Raw genomic sequence first — 18,483 nt, 5'->3', positions numbered from 1 at the left:
GAGCTTACACTCTAATAGGGGAGACAGAATGTTTAAAAAAAAAACTACATACAAATAAGATATCTATCTCTATATACTCTCTATATGTGTGTATATATATGTGTGAGAGATACATTGAAGATAAACAACAGAGGACAGGTATTAGTATTATGAGGAACTGGGAAAGTCTGATTTTAGCTGGAACTTAAAGAGAGTCAAGAAGGTGGAGATGAGGAGGGGCAAGTGTTCCATGAATGAAAATAGATCAGTCTATGAATGTATTCTGTATAAGAAATAGCAAGGAGGCCAGTGTCATTAGATGGTAGTTTGCTGGGTGGGTGAATCATGTATAAAGCAACTGAAAAGGTAGGAGGGGGACCAGGAGATGAAGGATTTAAAAGCCAGGGAATTCTATGTTAGTTCCTAGAGGTGAAAGCAAGCCATTAGATTTTATCAAAGGAGGATGAGAATGAGGAATCACAAAATGAGAAGACTTGTGCTTTATAAAGGAAGATGGTGGGTAGATGTTAAAGACTGGAATGAGGAAATATTTGAGTTAGGGACACCAAAAATAATTAAGACGGTGCCATACATATATTTAAAATTTCTTACATAAAAATGGTGCTGTTAGTCAAAATTAAGATTGCACAAAAGTTTGGATTTTTGTAGTAATTAAGATTATATATTGCTTTATATGATTGATTCAGGTTCCTTCAGAGTAAAGTACGCATTTTATCAAAATCCTAGAGCTGGAAAGGACTTAAGTTTAAACCTCTCTTCTCTTTCCCTCTCTTCTGCCTTTCCCCCTTTGGAAATAAATGAGGAAGGTTAATTTCATGGAGGATGAGTTACTTGGTTATATTAGGCAATAGTCATGATATAGGATTTAATTTAACCTAGGTCCTCTGTCTCCAACTAATACTCTTTCCACTGTACCTTACTGGCTGGCTGTCTTGTCTCTTTTTAGAAGACTAAATGTGATGGTTCCAATGGGCACATTTGCCATAGTGGCTTATGATCCTTATCAGCCTGACCATAACAAAACATGTTGCCAGATTTTTCAGGGTTCAGGCCAAGTGAATTGCTGATTTAAATTTTCTGCCTTTCATAAAGGTTGGTTTTTTTTTTTTCCCCCTTTAAAAAGGGGAAAAGAACACCATTATTATTGGTATACCTAGCCTGTGAGTGATATATCTGCATGTGGTATGGAGTACTAAAAGCCTAATCACTGTGGAGTCAGAAAGACCTGGAGACAATTTACTTACTGCTCAGCAGCATACCAGTCAGTTCAGTAAGACTAGGAGTTATAGATTGATAGATGCAGTTTCCTAAATCCATGTACCCCTGTTTCCCCTCCTTCTTCCACAAGTATGTATCAAGTAATGTGTATTGTGAAAATACAGACATGAATGTGTAAATATCTTTGTGTGAGAATTCTCAGTAAGATATAACAAACATATATATGAGAGGTGTTGGAGATATGGTGATATGTTTCTATGTTTTGTATTCAGAAATAAGAATTTGAATTCAGAAACTTTCCTGAATCTTAGTTGAACATTCTATCCAGTGTGTCATGCTGCTTCTGTGGAAAGATTTTTAAAATGAAACTCTGGTGCTTGGGTTCAGATTGCTTTGTTCTTGAGTTAAGAGGTAAAGTGGACTGCTAGGTCAGAATGTTTACTTTGTTAGGTATGATGTATCCCCTTAATTGTTTTTCCTGCAAAGGAAAGATTAGGTCTGAACTGTTGTGTTTTGTTTTTGTTTTTTTCCCTTTCCCTCTTGGCCATAATAAAAGCTAATCATATATATATATATATTTCCTAAATCTTAATCATATTTCTTCAGAGTTATTATTTAATAGATAACTAAATTAAACTGGTAGAATTTGCTGGTTGTGAATTACCATTGCAGATCTTTTGGACTTTTCAGAGGATTCACCTGGTGTGCCTGGAAACATAAAGAAGACCACAAATAAACAAGGAGATAAATCAAAGGAAAACACGAGGAAGATTTTTAGTGGCCCCAAACGAGTAAGTATTTATTGGTAATTTTGTTTGAAATGTGTTCCTGTTCCACTTTCTTTTTTCTTTTTTTTCTTTTTTAAATCCAGATCTTATCGTGTAGAATAAAATGTTTTTGCATGTGATTCTTCTTATACATATGGTAGAATTTTTAAAGTAGAAACACTTTTTTACTTAAATTGTTAAATAAATTTTAATTTCAACTTATAGAATTTAGAATTTTGTGACTCCCCCCCCCCCCCAAGTTGTTTTTGAAAGAGACTAGAATGAGGGTGTGGTTTATTACTGTACTTTTTAATAAAAATTTCCAAGAATGTCTGAGTAATTCCTTGCGCATAACTTATTTAGTGCTTATATACCTAGATTTCATTTGGCTTAGGAAAGGATGGTCATTGATTAATGTAGAATTATGTATGTTGAGAGAGGAGATTACCTTATGATATATGGTGTGTGTGTGTGTGTGTAAAAACATGATTGTGGGGAAAGTGAAAATTTTAGTGCCCTCTACGTGTTCTTGTTTTTTAAAAAAAAATTTTAAGGGAAGGTGGTGGAATATTATTGGTCTGGAAAACTTTAGGTAACCAAAAAATACCTATTTATATAGACACCTTTTCTCCAAAAGAGATTAAGTGATCTGTTCATAGCACTTGCAGAGAGATATTGTGAGAGATAGATATGCACATTCTAGCACACTAAATGACATTTCATTAGTTTATTGGGCTAGATATCTTTTGAAGTCTTTTTCCAGCTTCTAAATCTATGTTCCTACAGTACTTTTCATTTAATATTTAAGATATATTTGGAGCAGAGGTTGGGGAAGGTGATTGTTATAAATGATTTAAAAAGCAGTGTTTAAAATTAGTTTTGGGTAAAGAATCCTCTTTAGGCCTTGAATAAAATTAAGTGGGTGTCTCAGTTCTTTTAAAATATAAAATGCAAAATATGGTATAGCAACTTTAGATTATTACTGGATCAATCATTGATCATTGAAGTCATGACTTCGTAAAAGTGGGAATTATGTAGAATATTGTACATGTTTGTTCTCAGCTCTTTATTAAATCTCTTATGAGGAATAACCTGCCGGATTTCAGTAGCGAGGATATATTTGGAAAGATAACTTTTTTAAAAATAGCATCCATATCGGCCTAAGAATGGTAAGGAAAATAAATTCCATAAAAAGCCATTGAATAGTAAAAATTACACCTCCGTTAAACATCAAGACCAGGTTGCCTATCCATAAAAAACCCAGCTCAATATTATAATAATTTTTTTTGATGAATCTAAATAAAAGTCCTAATTGTTATAATTGTGGTGGCATTAGGCTGGTTATTTGTAATAGAAGCTGTGCCCTCTTCATGTAATCCAGAAATGGGGAAAATGGTTTTTGTTCAAACATGTGAATGCATACAAATGTAGTATACATATTGTTTTCTATTATGATCTCATGATTTCTGTTTTCCTCAGTATAAAAAAGTTCTCTTTTAGCACCAACTTCCACAATTTAATAAATGAAGAATTTGATAAATTTAAACTTTGGCTAGTGGTAAAGACTGAACAAAGAAAGACATAATATCCTGGTTCAGTCCAGTGCACTTTCTGATATGTTTCCATGTGTCTCCTGAAAAGTACTTTTAATAATAAGTGTTCAAGAGTTCTTTGTAGGTTCCCTGAGGGGTAGGTTTCAATTGTGTGGTGACAACACTGCAAGGACTTTTAGGATCTTTCTAAAACAGGAATAAGAAGCCATCTAGTATAAACTGTTTAATAAGGATATAGGCCATTCCCTTGCCTTTAAAGGTAAGGGTTTTTTTTGTTCCATTGCATATAACAGTTTAAAATATGAAGAAGACAAAAAAGTCCAGTTATGGTTGAGTTGTAGGATGGTACAGCAAATAACATACTTGTTACAAAACAAAAAGACAGCTCCTTTAGAAAAGATGGAGGAGGAAAATATCCAGTTAATAACTGGATATTGGTAAGGGTGGAACAAATGCAGGAAAAATAAAAAATTAAAGCATGTGTGATAAAATAAATATTAGAACTGAAAATTAACCAAGATTTGTGTGAAATGAAAAGGGAACACATTTAAAGAATTTTATCTTAATCAGTTTGTTTCATGCATAAATAAGGGAAAGGTCTAGTTTTAGGGGACTTAGATTATGTAGGCTTTAATACTGATGTAACCATTTAGAATAGAGAATTGCTTGGGGCACTGAATGTTTAAATTATTTTCACCAGGATCTTCTTGGCTTTCTATCTTATTTATAAAGAAAGAAACTGGAAAAGTTCCACTAAGATTTTGTTCAGAATAGATCATAAAAGGATGGAATTGAGCAGGTTATAAAAAAGAACCTGGTGAAGTTTCAGTAAGGATAATGTCTAAAGTTTATGAGACAATTTACCATTAAATAAACCTATGTACATATATCTTCATCTTCTTTGATATGAAAATTTCCCAGAAAAAGAAATCTGTTGTAACTTAATTATTTTCCATGAATGTAGCTTGTTTTAAATTTGTTCTTCTATTATCTTTTAAAAATATTTTTGTCACTAAAAATCAGTCTCTCATTCCTCCCAATTAAGAAAGAAAAGCAAAACCTGTTACAAGTAGTTGAGAAATTTCTGCATTCATGACTTCTAAAACTTTTATCTCACTTTGAACTTTCAATCTTTTTTTTCTTTTTTTTTATTAAACTTTTTATTTACAAGATATATGCATGGGTAATTTTTCAGTATTACCCTTGCAAAACCTTCTGTTCCAACTTTTCCCCTCTTTCCTCCCACTCCCACCCCTAGATGGGCAGGTAGAACAATACATATTAAATATGTTAAAGTATATGTTAAATACAGTATATGTATACATAGTTACTTTGCTGCACAAGAAAAATCAGACTTTGAATTAAGGTAAAAATAACATGAGAAAGAAATAAAAAATGCAAGCAGATAAAAACAGAGGGAATGGAAATGCTATATTGTGGTTCACATTCATTTCCCAGAGTATTTCCACTGGGTGTACTGGTTCTCTTCTCTTCATTATTGAACAAATGGAACTGCTTTGGTTCATTTCATTGTTGAGGAGAGCAGAATTGATCATCATATAGTACTGTTGTTGAAGTATATATTGATCTCCTGGTCCTGCTCATTTCACTCAACATTAGTTCATGTAAGTCTCTCTAGGCCTTTCTGAAATCGTCCTGCTGCTCATTTCTTACAGAACAATAATACAGAACACTATGACCAAAAGAAAAGTTAAAATATTATATTAAATATTAGTATATAAAACTTGAAATAATTATATTTCAAAAAACCTTTAAAGAAAACTGTCAAGATTTTTTGGAACCAGGGGACAAAGTGGAAGTAGGAAAGAGTGACCAGTTACTTTCTCCAGTGAAAACTCCCAAGAAGAGCAAAGTCAAAATCCAAAATATCTAGGTCCAAAAACCATCTAGAAATTAAAAATTCAAATACTGAGATTTTAGGTTCATGTATGACTTAGCAAGTGCTAATATAAAGATGTAAGGAGCTTGGAAAGACATTCTAGAAGGTAAAGAATAATCTTTTTTTTTTTAATAGCTTTTTATTTTTAAAATATATGCAAAGATGATTTTCAACATTCATCCTTGCAAAACCTTGTGTTCCAAATTTTTCTCCATCCCTTCCTCCTACTCTCTCCCCCTCAATGGCAAATAATCCAAAATATGTTAAACTGCACAGAAAGAAATCAGATCAAAAAGAGGGGAAAAATGGAAAGGAAACAAAAAGCAAGCAAACAACGACAAAAATGGTGCAAATATTATGCAGTGTCCACATTCAGTCCCCACAGTCTTCTCTGGATACAGATGGCTTTCTCCATCACAACTATTAGAATTTACCTGAATCACCTCATTGTTGAAAAGAGCCACATCCGTCAGATTTGATCGTCATAATCTTGTTGCCATGTACAATGTTGTCTTGGTTCTATTCACTTCACTCAACATTAGTTAAGTCTCTCCAGGCCTTTCTGAAGTCATTGCTGATCAGTTCTTCTTAATAGAATAATAATATTCCGTAACATTCATATACTATCACTTAATAGATGCCCATCAGTTGGAGAATGGCTGAATAAGTTATAGTATATGAATGTTACGGAATATTATTCAAATGCCATTTTGTTGCTGCTTCAAAAATGAATCCTCTAAACATTTTTCTAGAAAAGTCTTTCCATCTATTCTCCTGTGTTTATTCATTATTTTTCTGACTATTATAAAAGTTAACTATAGAATGGAAATGTATTAAACCAGAGATTTCCTTGCTAGTAAATAGCCTAGAGATCTGATACTCATTAAAAAAAAAGTTTGTGCCTTTTTTTTTTTTTTTTTTTTTTTTTTTTTTTTGGGAAGAAGATGGGATAGAGGTTGAGATTGTCATTCCCGTTATATTTTCTTGCCTATTAATCTGTAAATGTTGCCTTGTTAAACCAGTTGTTTCTTCTTTTACAATATGCAGCAGGATTCATTTGTCCTGTTTTGGCAGTAAGATATCTGGCAGAAATAAAGTGCTTGAGTGCGTGTGTGTGTGTGTGTGTGTGTGTGTGTGTCTTGAAACTTTTAGATTATGTGAAATTGTGTTTAAATGTATGTATTTTATTTTACATAACTTTTTATAACAATTGTTAAAATGACCTTAAGAATGTGTTGAATGGAATTTTGATGTAACTAAACCAAGTTATCCTTGGTTATTTAGAATATCCACAGCAAAAATATCCAGTGTTTGAGTGAATATACTATATTACTATGTTGTATTGTTATTATGTTTTTTCTAATTTAATTCATTTTGGTGTACACTGAAACCTGAATGGATTTATTCTTTTGAAATATTGCATTGTAATAGGATTTCACTTAAAATTTCTATTGTTGCTGAAAGGATTAGAAAACAGCATTATAGTGAATCATTATTGAAAATTAACATCTATTAACATGTAACATTTATGTATTAACAACTAAATCTGGAATCAGACATAATTGTTGGTTGATTCTTGATTCCTTTTATAGGAGGGCAAAATTGGAAGAACTAGTTCAAAGGAGAGAGAATCAAGCCTAGAGTGAATCATTGTAAAATAGGAAGTTATGTTCTTTGGGAAAGATCTGGAGTTTAAAGGAGATTGGAGATGAGAATGAGTAGGGAAATTTCTGGAGGGGATTTGAAATGGAGTATACCAATGAAGGGATTCATTTAGGCATAAAGAAGGAAGAAAGTAGTACCTTTTCCTTGGAGAAACTTGCAAGGAGTCAGGACTTAATAGAAAGACGCTAGAGGGTTAAAACAGGGGCGGGGTGTGTGTGTGTGTGTGTTTGTGTGTGTGTGTGTGTGTGTGTGTAAAAAACTAGAACAATGAGGAAATTAAGTATGAATAATAGAATGGTTGATATTATCAGTTGTTGTCAGTTCTGGCCAGAAGCTTCCTAATTGGGATCTGAATGATTGGGTATCTGTTTGAAATTTATTAATTGACCTTCATTTGTAGGGTGTTTGGCTTCTCTCCCTTCTACTAGTTTTTGTATTTTTGTTGGTCCTTAAGCAAAGGCAGGATAGATAGATATTCATTAATTCATAATGGTCACAGCAAGTTTAAGAATTGTACTTCAGGGGCAGCTAGATGGTTCAATGGATAGAGTGCCAGCCCTGAAGTGAGGAGGAGACCTGAAACTGAACCTACTTGACTGGTAAAGAAAAATCTATGACTAGGAATTCCCCTGTTAAAATATTGCATCACATTTTCCAATCAAGACCTCTGAGTTAGAAAATAAATGTGATTAATAAATTAATTTAAATTAAATACTGATTTTTGTTAATAGCAATTTTAACATAAATAAGGGGATAGGTGAAAATGTAGATGAAATGGAATAAAAGGACTAATCAAAAGTGGAAGTTTTAAAAATAATCCTTGTTTTCTCATTAATTCTTAAATCTCAAAGATAACATTTGAAGTATTTGGCTGATGAAATGGGTCACTTATTTAGAGTCTACACCTAGATGTATTGTAAAGTAAAACTTTCAAAAACTAATCAATAGGGAAGTTGAGTACAGTAGAACTTAGGAATATTCATGATGCTTATATGGTCATTTTGGATTAATTTGAACATAATTTGTAGACTCTTTGGACTTTTAATTGAGAAGTGATCCATTAGTTTAAAAATTAAAGCATGACAAGAAAGCTCTTTAAGCTTCTCAAACTTGTGTCAAGTCCTATTCTGCCCTCCTCACAGAATAAGCTATTTCTGTAATTGGCAAAATGAGTCCTGGAACTGATGTAGCTGTGATAATAGTGGAGAATAAGGATATGGTCATCATTTTATCCATTTCAAATTCACTACTCTGAGAAAAAAAAAATATTGCCAAGAAAAAAATTGGAGAAGTTGGAATATCCGTATCATATATTCATTTTTGTGTTTGTTTACCCTTTACTTTCCATTTTGTACCCTATATTCTACTGTGCTTTTTTTTTTTTTTCCTATTGAATAAATGATTTCCTGATAGTTGAAAAACAAGGATGTTCATTTTAAGGAATTTTGTTTTACAGGCAAAATTTCAGAAAATTTAGTCAAGTCCTCATTCAAAAATTTTTGTTTGAATTTTAGGGGAAACATGGTATAATGGAAAGCACTCTAAAGATAAAAAATGAAAATAGAATTTTAGTCTTATTTTTGTTACTAACTTGCTCCCATCTCTAAAATTTTGTTGTTTCTACCTTTATATATCCAAGTTCTTTTTTCATATTCTTATATTTTTTGGAACCTCATTGCCAATGCTTAATAACGGGATTGTGCTCTGATTCCTCTCCCTCCCCATCCGTAGTATTAAGCCACTGGCAAATATAAATAACCTCTTTACAGATCCATCTATCATCTAACATGTATAAAAGTGATTATAAAGATTGACTAGGAAATGTGAATGACTGTAAATGAAAACAACTCCTAAAATAGTATCCTTTTGGCTTTTTGTTCTATAGACCTTTGAGTATATAATTTTACATTGTAACCACAAAATTTTTGATTCTCAGAAGATAGAAACACTAATCTCATGGAAAATGGAAATGTTTCAATAAGATTTATAGTGATTAATTCTCTTTTAGTAAGGACACTTCTGATTGGGAGATATTTCCTTCCATATAGTATTTGCATTTGTTTTTAAAAAAAACAAAAAACAAATTCTAATCTTTTTCTTTCTTTCTTTCTTTTTTTTTTTTTTTTTTAGAATTTTTTTCCCACAGTATATATGCGTGAGTCTTTTTTTTTTTTTTTTAATAATATTATCCCTTGTATTCATTTTTCCAAATTATCCCCTTGATGACAGGCAATCCCATACATTTTACGTATGTTACAATATAACCTAGATACAATATATGTGTGTAAATACTATTTTCTTGTTGCACGTTAAGTATTAGATTCCGAAGGTGTAAGTAACCTGGGTAGATAGACAGTAGTGCTAACAATTTACATTCACAGTGTTCCTTCTCTGGGTGTAGTTATTTCTGTCCATCATTGATCAACTGTAAGTGAGTTGGATCTTCTTTATGTTGAAGATATCCACTTCCATCAGAATACCTCTTCATACAGCATTGAAGTGTACGGAGATCTTCTGGTTCTATTCATTTCACTCAGCATCAGTTGATGGAAGTCTCTCCAAGCCTCTCTGTATTCTTCCTGCTGGTCATTACTTAAGGTGCAATAATATTCCATAACCTTCATATACCATAATTTACCCAACCATTCTCCAATTGATGGACATCCATTCATCTTCCAGTTTCTAGCTACTACAAAAAGAGCTGCCACAAACATTTTGGCACATACAGGTCCCTTTCCCTTCTTTAGTATTTCTTTGGGATATAGCCCAATAATAGCAATGCTGGGTCAAAGGGTATGCACAGTTTGATAACTTTTTGGGCATGGTTCCAAATTGCTCTCCAGAATGGCTGGATTCTTTCACAACTCCACCAACAATGTATTAGTGTCCCAGTTTTCCCACATCCCCTCCAACATTCATCATTATTTGTTCCTGTCATCTTAGCCAATCTGACAGGTGTGTAGTGGTATCTCAGAGTTGTCTTAATTTGCATTTCTCTGATCAGTAGTGATTTGGAACACTCTTTCATATGAGTGGAAATAGTTTCAATTTCATCATCTGAGAATTGTCTGTTCATATCCCTTGACCATTTATCAATTGGAGAATGGTTTGGTTTCCTATAAATCAGGGTCAGTTCTCTATATATTTTGGAAATGAGACCTTTGTCAGAACCTTTAACTTTAAAAATATTTTCCCAATTTGTTACTTCCCTTCTAATCTTGTTTGCATTAGTATTGTTTGTACAGAAACTTTTTAGGTTGAAGTAATCAATCTTCTATTTTGTGATCAATAATGATCTCTAGTTCTCCTCTGGTCATAAATTCCTTCCTCCTCCACAGGTCTGAGAGGTAGACTATTTTCTGTTTCTCTAATCTATTTATGATCTCATTCTTTATGCCTAAATCATGGACCCATTTTGATCTTACCTTGGTATATGGTGTTAAGTGTAGATCCATACCTAATTTCTGCCATACTAATTTCCAGTTTTCCCAACATTTTTTTCCAAATAATGAATTTTTATCCCTAATGTTGGTATATTTGGGTTTGTCAAAGATTAGGTTGCTATAGATGTGCCCATTTTTGTTCTTTGTATCTAATCTGTTCCACTCATCTACCAGTCTATTTCTTAGCCAATATCAAATGGTTTTGGTGACTGCTGCTATATAATATAGCTTTAGATCAGATACGCTTAAGACCACCTTCCTCTGACTTTTTTTTTTTTTTTCCATTAGTTCCCTTGCAATTCTCGACCTTTTATTCTTCCATATGAATTTTGTTGTTATTTTTTCTAGGTCATTAAAATAGTTTCTTGGGAGTCTGATTGGTATAGCACTAAATAAATAGATTAGTTTGGGGAGTATTGTCATCTTTATTATATTAGCTCGGCCTATCCAAGAGCACTGAATGTCTTTCCAATTATTTAAATCTGACTTTATTTTTGTGGCAAGTGTTTTGTAATTTTTCTCATATAATTCCTGACTATTCTTTGGTAGATGGATTCCCAAATACTTTATACTCTCAACATTTGTTTGGAATGGAATTTCTCTTTGTATCTCTTGCTGTTGCATTTTGTTGGTGTCTAATCTTTTTTCTGTGGCTGGGGTTAAGTGACTTGCCCAGGGTGACACAGGAAGTATTAAGTGTCTGAGACCAGATTTGAACTTGGGTCCTCCTGAATTTAGGGCTGGTGCTCTTTCCACTGCCCTACCTAGCTGCCCCAAAAACTCAATCTTTAGAACTAGGAAAACATTGTTCATAAAAGCTTGTGTCTTCATATTACTAAAATATGAATTGTGAATAAGTAGATCAGTAGTAGTTGACTTGCTACTATGCTATATATAGCACTTGGTGAACTTGACATTAAATATTTTATTCAAGTTGTGGATTTTTTACTGTGTTTTAATATAGGGACTAAATAGTTTGACAGTTTTTCTTCTATGAAAATAATCTTAACTGTTTAGAACCTTATAAAAGGAAAAGCAGTAAAATTTCTCTTTTAGAGACCTAAGGACCACAGGCTTAAGAGAATTGGGACATTGTTGCTCCATGTAGTCAATTCTCACTTGTTTAGTTCTAACCTTGATTCTTTATGATTCAGTTTTATAACTATTCTGTCATACTGTGATTTAGGTCTTGGTTTACCATAGAAACCATGGAAAAGCAGTTGTGTTCTCTCTAGATATTCAGAGTAGCAGCTAAGTTTTGAATCTGATTCTCTGAATGTTGAAGCAAAAGTGTAAGTAAATCAGGACCAATACTATAATCCAGCTTGTAGTATTTAATGACTATTAGTTACCTGACTATTTTTGTGTGTCTTTTTAATCATGTGATATACATTTTGGAGTATACATCAGATCTTATGTTCTTTTGCTATTAAAACTAGAGTGCCCCTTGATTTTTCTCTCTCTAAAGTAGGGGTAATAACACTTAAGCTACCCAACCAGAACTGTTTTGAAAAACAAGTACTTTGTAAGTATTTAAACACTATGTAAATATGACATTGGTTTTTTGGTCTAGTCAAAGCAAATTTTCTACAAAAAAGAATTCTTCATAATTGTCCATAAGATATATTAAAAATAAAGGACATGCAATTTCTTTTCAGGTTATTTTGTTATATTATCAAATTTTAATTTTTTGTGTATATGTGTGCCTTATACTTAATCTAAACACCCAAGTTCTTGTATTGCAGTATCATATAGATTTTTATTACTTGACATTCAGGAAAAAGGGAGTAGGAGAATGTTATTTATAATTCTAATCAATAAACACAAGATGAACTGTTATACTGTTATACTGATGATTCTTTAGCATCTAAACTTTTTAAAGAATTGCATGTAATTTTAGTTATTTCCTAAGGGATAATAGTCCATTAGGTTAATATTTTTAAATAGTTCTTCTAACTTCTTCAATGAGCTTTCATGTGAAATTAAAATGCTTTTAAAAATCCCTTCAAGTAGGTACCCTTCTTTTGGTCTGTTTTGAATTTTAAAATCATTAATGGATTTGTGAGGTGATTTTGAAGCTATGACTCTTCTGTGCTTCTAAAAAGACTAGTGCTTAAGTAAATGTCTCTTTAAAATGAATGCTAGTTAATGTAAGGATATTTCATGTTGAATTACTTTATAATTATGAACATAGCAAAGATTTTGTGCTTCTTTAAACAGTCAAATTAGAAGAGTAAGTGCATATTAATGTACTATCTATAGTCATTGATGATTACCTATTCTCAGCACCATATACATTTATTCATATATAGGAGAGATGCTACTATGTATCTTTAATGAGAGTTATATTGAAATAAAATTATAAAAGTAGCATGTAGTTTCCCAATTAAACATGGCTATTTGGGGGTTTGTACCCTATATGAATAGAATAAGTAATGCCAGATTCAGTGCTTTGTTATCTCCTTTAGCTTAGAAATATTGTAGAAAGAATTGCAATGGAAACAGCAGATACTTTCCAAAGATGATAATATTCACATGTGTCAAAGAAAATATATCTTTGGGTCCTTTAGGAAGCAGTGTGGAATATAGCAAATAATAAGAAAGCTTGGAGAGCTTCATACATTTTGAGGTATTGTTTTCATAAGTCAGATTTGAATTATACTTAACTATAAAAATCCACAATAATATAGTACTAAAAATAAACAAAAGCTGCAAAACTTATGATAACATTTCTCTTGAGGACATTTTCATTAAATTCTTGATTTTTTTTTTTTTTAATGTTTTTAAATGTTTTTCTATAGAGCTTATCACACAGAGGCCCAGTTCAATTCAACAATAACCTACCGTGACCAGTTTCTTGTGCAAAATCATTTTTTTCTCATTTTTCATAAGTAATTATGTATTGCATAGTTTACCAGCTTCTTTTTGTGCTGGTATTCATGATTATCTTTTAAATTATTGACAGAAATACTATGCTTTTTTTGCCTAAGTTGTTATTCTTTACAATACTTAAAGGATCAGTGAATTCATTAGTTTGGATTCTTCCTGTGGAAATAAGTGAATTATAAATGTCAATGCCTCCCTGCTTTTGAGGTATTCTTTAGAGGATTGTTTTACCAAAGACATGGATTTGGCTTTCCAATGGAAATGATAAAAAGAGCTTACAAAACCTTAAAGAACTACATAAATGTCAGATTTTATTTTTATTTTTTACTGTTTACTTAGTTTTAACCTCAAAATGCAAAACAATTCTGAATTAGATTTTTGTCTTATTTTCTTTAACAGGCAACTCTATACCCATCCCTACTTTAACTTATTCTTTTGTTTCCTTGGTAAATGTGAAAGAAATGCCTATTTTCTCAATTTTAATCTTTTGCCTGAAATCTGAATTTTTTATATTTGAGACCTGGACCTACTAATATTGGGACAAATAAAGGACAAAAGCCAGGAAGGACTTTAAAAAATCACTTCTTCCTTCTCTTGATTTCTACAACTTGAAATGAATGCATCCAAGATCTGATGCACCCAAGCCATACATACTCAGTACCCAGTCATTTGGTGATAAATGAATGCCACACCATCTGTGCACAAATATGAAACTTGATACAGTGAAGATTTAGCAACAGTGTAGCTAATAAAATAAGCTGATGGTAGAAATTGTGTGGATGGACTAATTATTACACTGCTCAGTTAAAATTTTCTGTGCTACTATCCAGAGGATACCAAGTACTAGAAGAGAGATTAAGTAACCACAATAACAAATCTAAGGGTTGTGGCAAAATTCAGCTTTCTATGTTTTTCATCCAAGTTATTGGGAGCATGAGTGAAAGATAGTTCTAGTATCTGTGGGAAAGATAGAATTGGAAGTTAGAAAAGTGAGGGTGATGCTATCATTTATGGAGGATTCCATTATAATGAAGGCCAGTTCAGGAACTAAGAGGCTAAAAGCTCACTTAGAACTGGATGTTGGTATTATGAGCGAAAAGGAATATGTTTTTCCCCTACTTTTTTTTAATCCCAATATGGCCACCGTTACTTTCTATCTACTTTGTATATATCACATCGGGACATTTTAGTTTTGTGTGATTTCCTATCTTGGACTAAGCTAAATAAAAGATGGGCATGGTTTTTGCATTTTTGCATTCCATTGTGTTTCCAGCATGTGATATAGGAAGCACATGGTGAATACTGGTGGAATTTTGCTGGGAGATGGATATTATTTCATCTGAACTTGGAAAACCGAAGTTTTTAAACAGGCAGAATTGTTGACTAAGACTAATGAGTGAATATTACAAGAAGAGATATTGGTCAGTAGAAAAAAACTTTTCTTAAAAATTGAATTGTGGGGCAGCTAGGTGGTCGCAGTGGATAGAGCACCAGCCTTGAATTCAGGAGGACCCGAGTTCAAATGTGGTCTCAGACACTTAACACCTCCTATCTGTGAGACCTTGGGCAAGTCACTTAACCGGGGGGGGGGGGGCGGATATTGAATTGTTAGAAAATATGACATAATGAGATCCCAGTTAATAGGCTGTTTTCAAGCAGATGCTGAATTATTGCTGACATGTCAAGTGAACTATTTTTTTTTCTTTTTTTTTTTAAATTAATTTTTATAATTATAACTTTTTTTTGACAATACATATGCATAGGTAATTTTTTTTTTAAAAAAAACATTATCCCTTGTACTCCCTTCTGTTTTGAATTTTTCCCCTCCTTCCCTCTACCCCTTCCCCTAGATGGCAGGCATTCCCATACATATTAAATATCTTATAGTATATCCTAGGTACAATATATATGTGCAGAACCGAATTTTGTTGTTGTTATTGTTGCAAAGGAAGAATTGTATTCGGAAGGTAAAAATAATCTGGGAATAAAAAAAAAATAATAATGTTCACAGTTTACACTCATTTCCCAGTGTTCCTTTTCTGGATGTAGCTGATTATGTCCATCATTGATCAATTGGAATTGGATTAGTTCTTCTCTATGTTGTAGATATTCACTTCCATCAGAATACATCCTCATACAGTATCATTGTTGAAGTGTATAATGATCCCCTAGTAAGTGAACTATTTCTTAAGAACAGCAGGATGTAAAGGAATAAATACTGTAACTATGCCCTGTTTAGACAATAGATAGAATACTGTGTCATTCCAACTTGCAGGGAGGTGCAGATAACAACCAGCTTTTATATTGTTTGCAAAATACTTTTAAGAATATCTCATTTGAACTTTACAACTATCCTTGGAGGTTGGAGCTCTTATTAGCACCATTTTACTGATATGGAAACTGATAAACACATCCAGTGTGTCTCTGAAGCTGGATTTGAATTCAGGTAGTCTTGATTCCAAACACTGAAATCCATGAACTGTGGTAGTTCTGATGTGATGTGATAAGACCTCACACTGGGATTGTGACAGGGGAGAGAAGGGAGCCTGCATGAAAGATAGGTAAGATAGACAGATCTTAGAGTAAATTGGAAGTATTTGCAGGTTGAATGGTTCATAATTTTCTCAAGGAGTTAGCCCAGAAGTTAATACTAATCCCTTAGTAGGAGTGAAATTCTGCAAGCTCTGAAAACTCTTGAGAAGCAGTTGTCTAAAGAGATCAGAAGATGGTATTAATATAACCAAGAGTAAGTACAAAAGTGTGGCTTGGATATGGAATATTCAAGTTTGGAATAAATGGGGTTAGAGAAGGAATCTAGAGGCCTAGATTATGTAATCTGCATCAGTCCCTGGACTCAGAATTTTAGTGAAATTTCTGGGTCTCAATTACCTCTAAAATGATGACATATTAGACTGGTTGAGCTCTTAAGATCATTTTTAGAGCTAAAAATAAAATGTTTATCTAAATACATTATAAATAATTTGTGTGACATAAAAAAGCAGTACAAGTATCATGTCCCTTCTAAACAGCTGTCATAGAGTTTAAAATTGCAAATATTTAATGAGACCACCTAAGATCCTAGAATGCTGTAGCTTATTGAGAAGAAATGTTTTCTTATACCAACAGCTTATCAAGTTATAAGCAGTTAGTGATCTTTATTCTAATTCTGGTGGTTAGCCATTTGTGTGACAGTCATAATGTGTCTAGCTTGAAATCATATTTTTCTTCCTAATACCATATAAAGTATGTTTCTGGCTATTATCTAGAATCTAAACATTTAAGAAACATAACTAGATTTCTTCCTCCTTCCACCATGTTTATTTTTAGTTTTAAGTTTATCTTATGTATGAATACTTGAAAAGCTGAAAGTGGTTGATATATGGAGTGTAAAAATGTAAAAGGAAAAAATCTGAACCTTTCAGTCCTGTTAAGAGAACATTGAGCACCTTACAAGGTAAGATAAATATAGCATCAGATCTCTTTTTCTCAAAGAGCTTATACTTTGATCCCCCTATTGACTCTTTGATTATTTCTCTCACTTTCAGTGATCTTTCCTCTTTCCAGGATAATTTAATCCATCTATTCTACCTACTTCCCATCTAGCAAACCAGCTAGGTTTAAAACTCAGCTTTGTTAGCTGAGAAATAACATTGGGATCATTAGTCTAGGCAGGGAAAGGTGAAAACTTACATATTGACACCCAGGCTGTTACAAAGATGAGTCCATGGTTCTAGTGCGAGAGTGATGGATGTATAGATAAATAATTTATTAATCATTTAAGCAGTGGGATAGAAATATAATACACTTAAGATGCTTACAAGTCTAGTGGGGGACTGGAAAAATTGCCAAAAAGAACATGGGCAGAGATAACAAAAGTCTGGAGTGATGAAGAAAGTGAGCATGACTGGCCTGGACTCTAATTGAATTCTGCTTTCCTTCCTAGTCAAACTTCTTTATATTATCTACTCTGTATTTGTTTATTCTGTTTATAGTTTGTATATTATTCTCATTTGTTTTTCCATTTAGAAAGTAAGCTGTTTCTGAGTAGGGATTATGCATTTCTGACATACAGCAAGTGGTTAATTAAATCTCAGGAATTTATTTTTATGGGAAGGAAAACATTGTCTGCCATTTATAGACCTTGACTTGTATATTGGCAAAACTGTAGGTACTATTATTTAAAAAGGGAAGTCTGGCTTCACTATGAAAAGCTCTTAAAAGACAAATCTTACTTTTTTTGATAGGTTTACAAAAATTGTATACTAGAAGAACTGCACACAGTGTTTACCTAGATTTTAAGTACTTTGTAGTACTTTGTGAGTTTCTTTTCAGTGAGATGGAAGAATATTAACTTAAATGATTATATATAATAAATATAATAAGATTCAGAACTGCTTGTACTCCATTATCTTTACTGGTTCTTTGTCAGCTTAGTACAAGTCTAAAATGCCCTGTAGCATTTTAAGTTAGGGCTTGAGTTGCCTATTTTATAAAGCTGGAAGGAAAGCGGGGTGGACAGAGTTAGGACAGTCCATCTTAAACTTTGAATTGAATCAAATAAGGCAATTTAATCTGGTTTTTAAAATGTACTTCATCAATATAAGATAATAATTCACATTTGCATCACTTTTAAGTTTAAAAAGTGATTCATATATATTATTGTATTTCAAATGATCTTCAAACCCTCTCCCCCAAGGTAGATGGATCTATTATATACCCTATTTTATAGGAGATTTAGACTGACATAGTGTAGTAATTACCTTATAATTGTCAAGAGACATTTAAAACCTGACTCTCAAAAGTTCAGTTCTACAGCCGTTCATTATGCCACGCTTTTCCTCTAATTGCATGAGAAGCATATTTTCTCAGTATACATATCAGCATTTATATATATATAGGCCAATATATCTAGATTTTAGTGAACTGCAAGCTTAATAGGTGAGGAAACTATGTGGTTAAGAAAGTCAAGAAAGCAAATGGCAGAAGTTACGTGTATAAGTCCCTTTGTGTGCCCTTTTCTTCCTTTGCAGAATACACCTAGAGTTTCGTCA

The 18,483-nt window shown here is 32.6% G+C and overlaps 1 protein-coding gene across 3 annotated transcripts in view; it reads left to right on the top strand.

Moving 5' to 3' along the window:
• WAPL (WAPL cohesin release factor) overlaps positions 1-18,483 on the top strand; it is an 85,058-nt gene that overhangs the window by 33,994 nt on the left and 32,581 nt on the right. For 2 of the 3 annotated variants that reach the window (XM_074296390.1, XM_074296393.1), the window contains exon 5: positions 1,891-2,009. In XM_074296390.1, the coding sequence (XP_074152491.1) occupies positions 1,891-2,009 (119 nt within the window). The remainder of the gene's footprint in view (positions 1-1,890; positions 2,010-18,483) is intronic. The other variant, XM_074296392.1, reaches the window with a different exon arrangement.

The sequence above is a fragment of the Sminthopsis crassicaudata genome, chromosome 2 (genome assembly GCF_048593235.1).
Source record: "Sminthopsis crassicaudata isolate SCR6 chromosome 2, ASM4859323v1, whole genome shotgun sequence".
NCBI classification, from domain to species: domain Eukaryota; kingdom Metazoa; phylum Chordata; class Mammalia; order Dasyuromorphia; family Dasyuridae; genus Sminthopsis; species Sminthopsis crassicaudata.
This window is presented reverse-complemented; position numbering and strand designations above follow the sequence as displayed.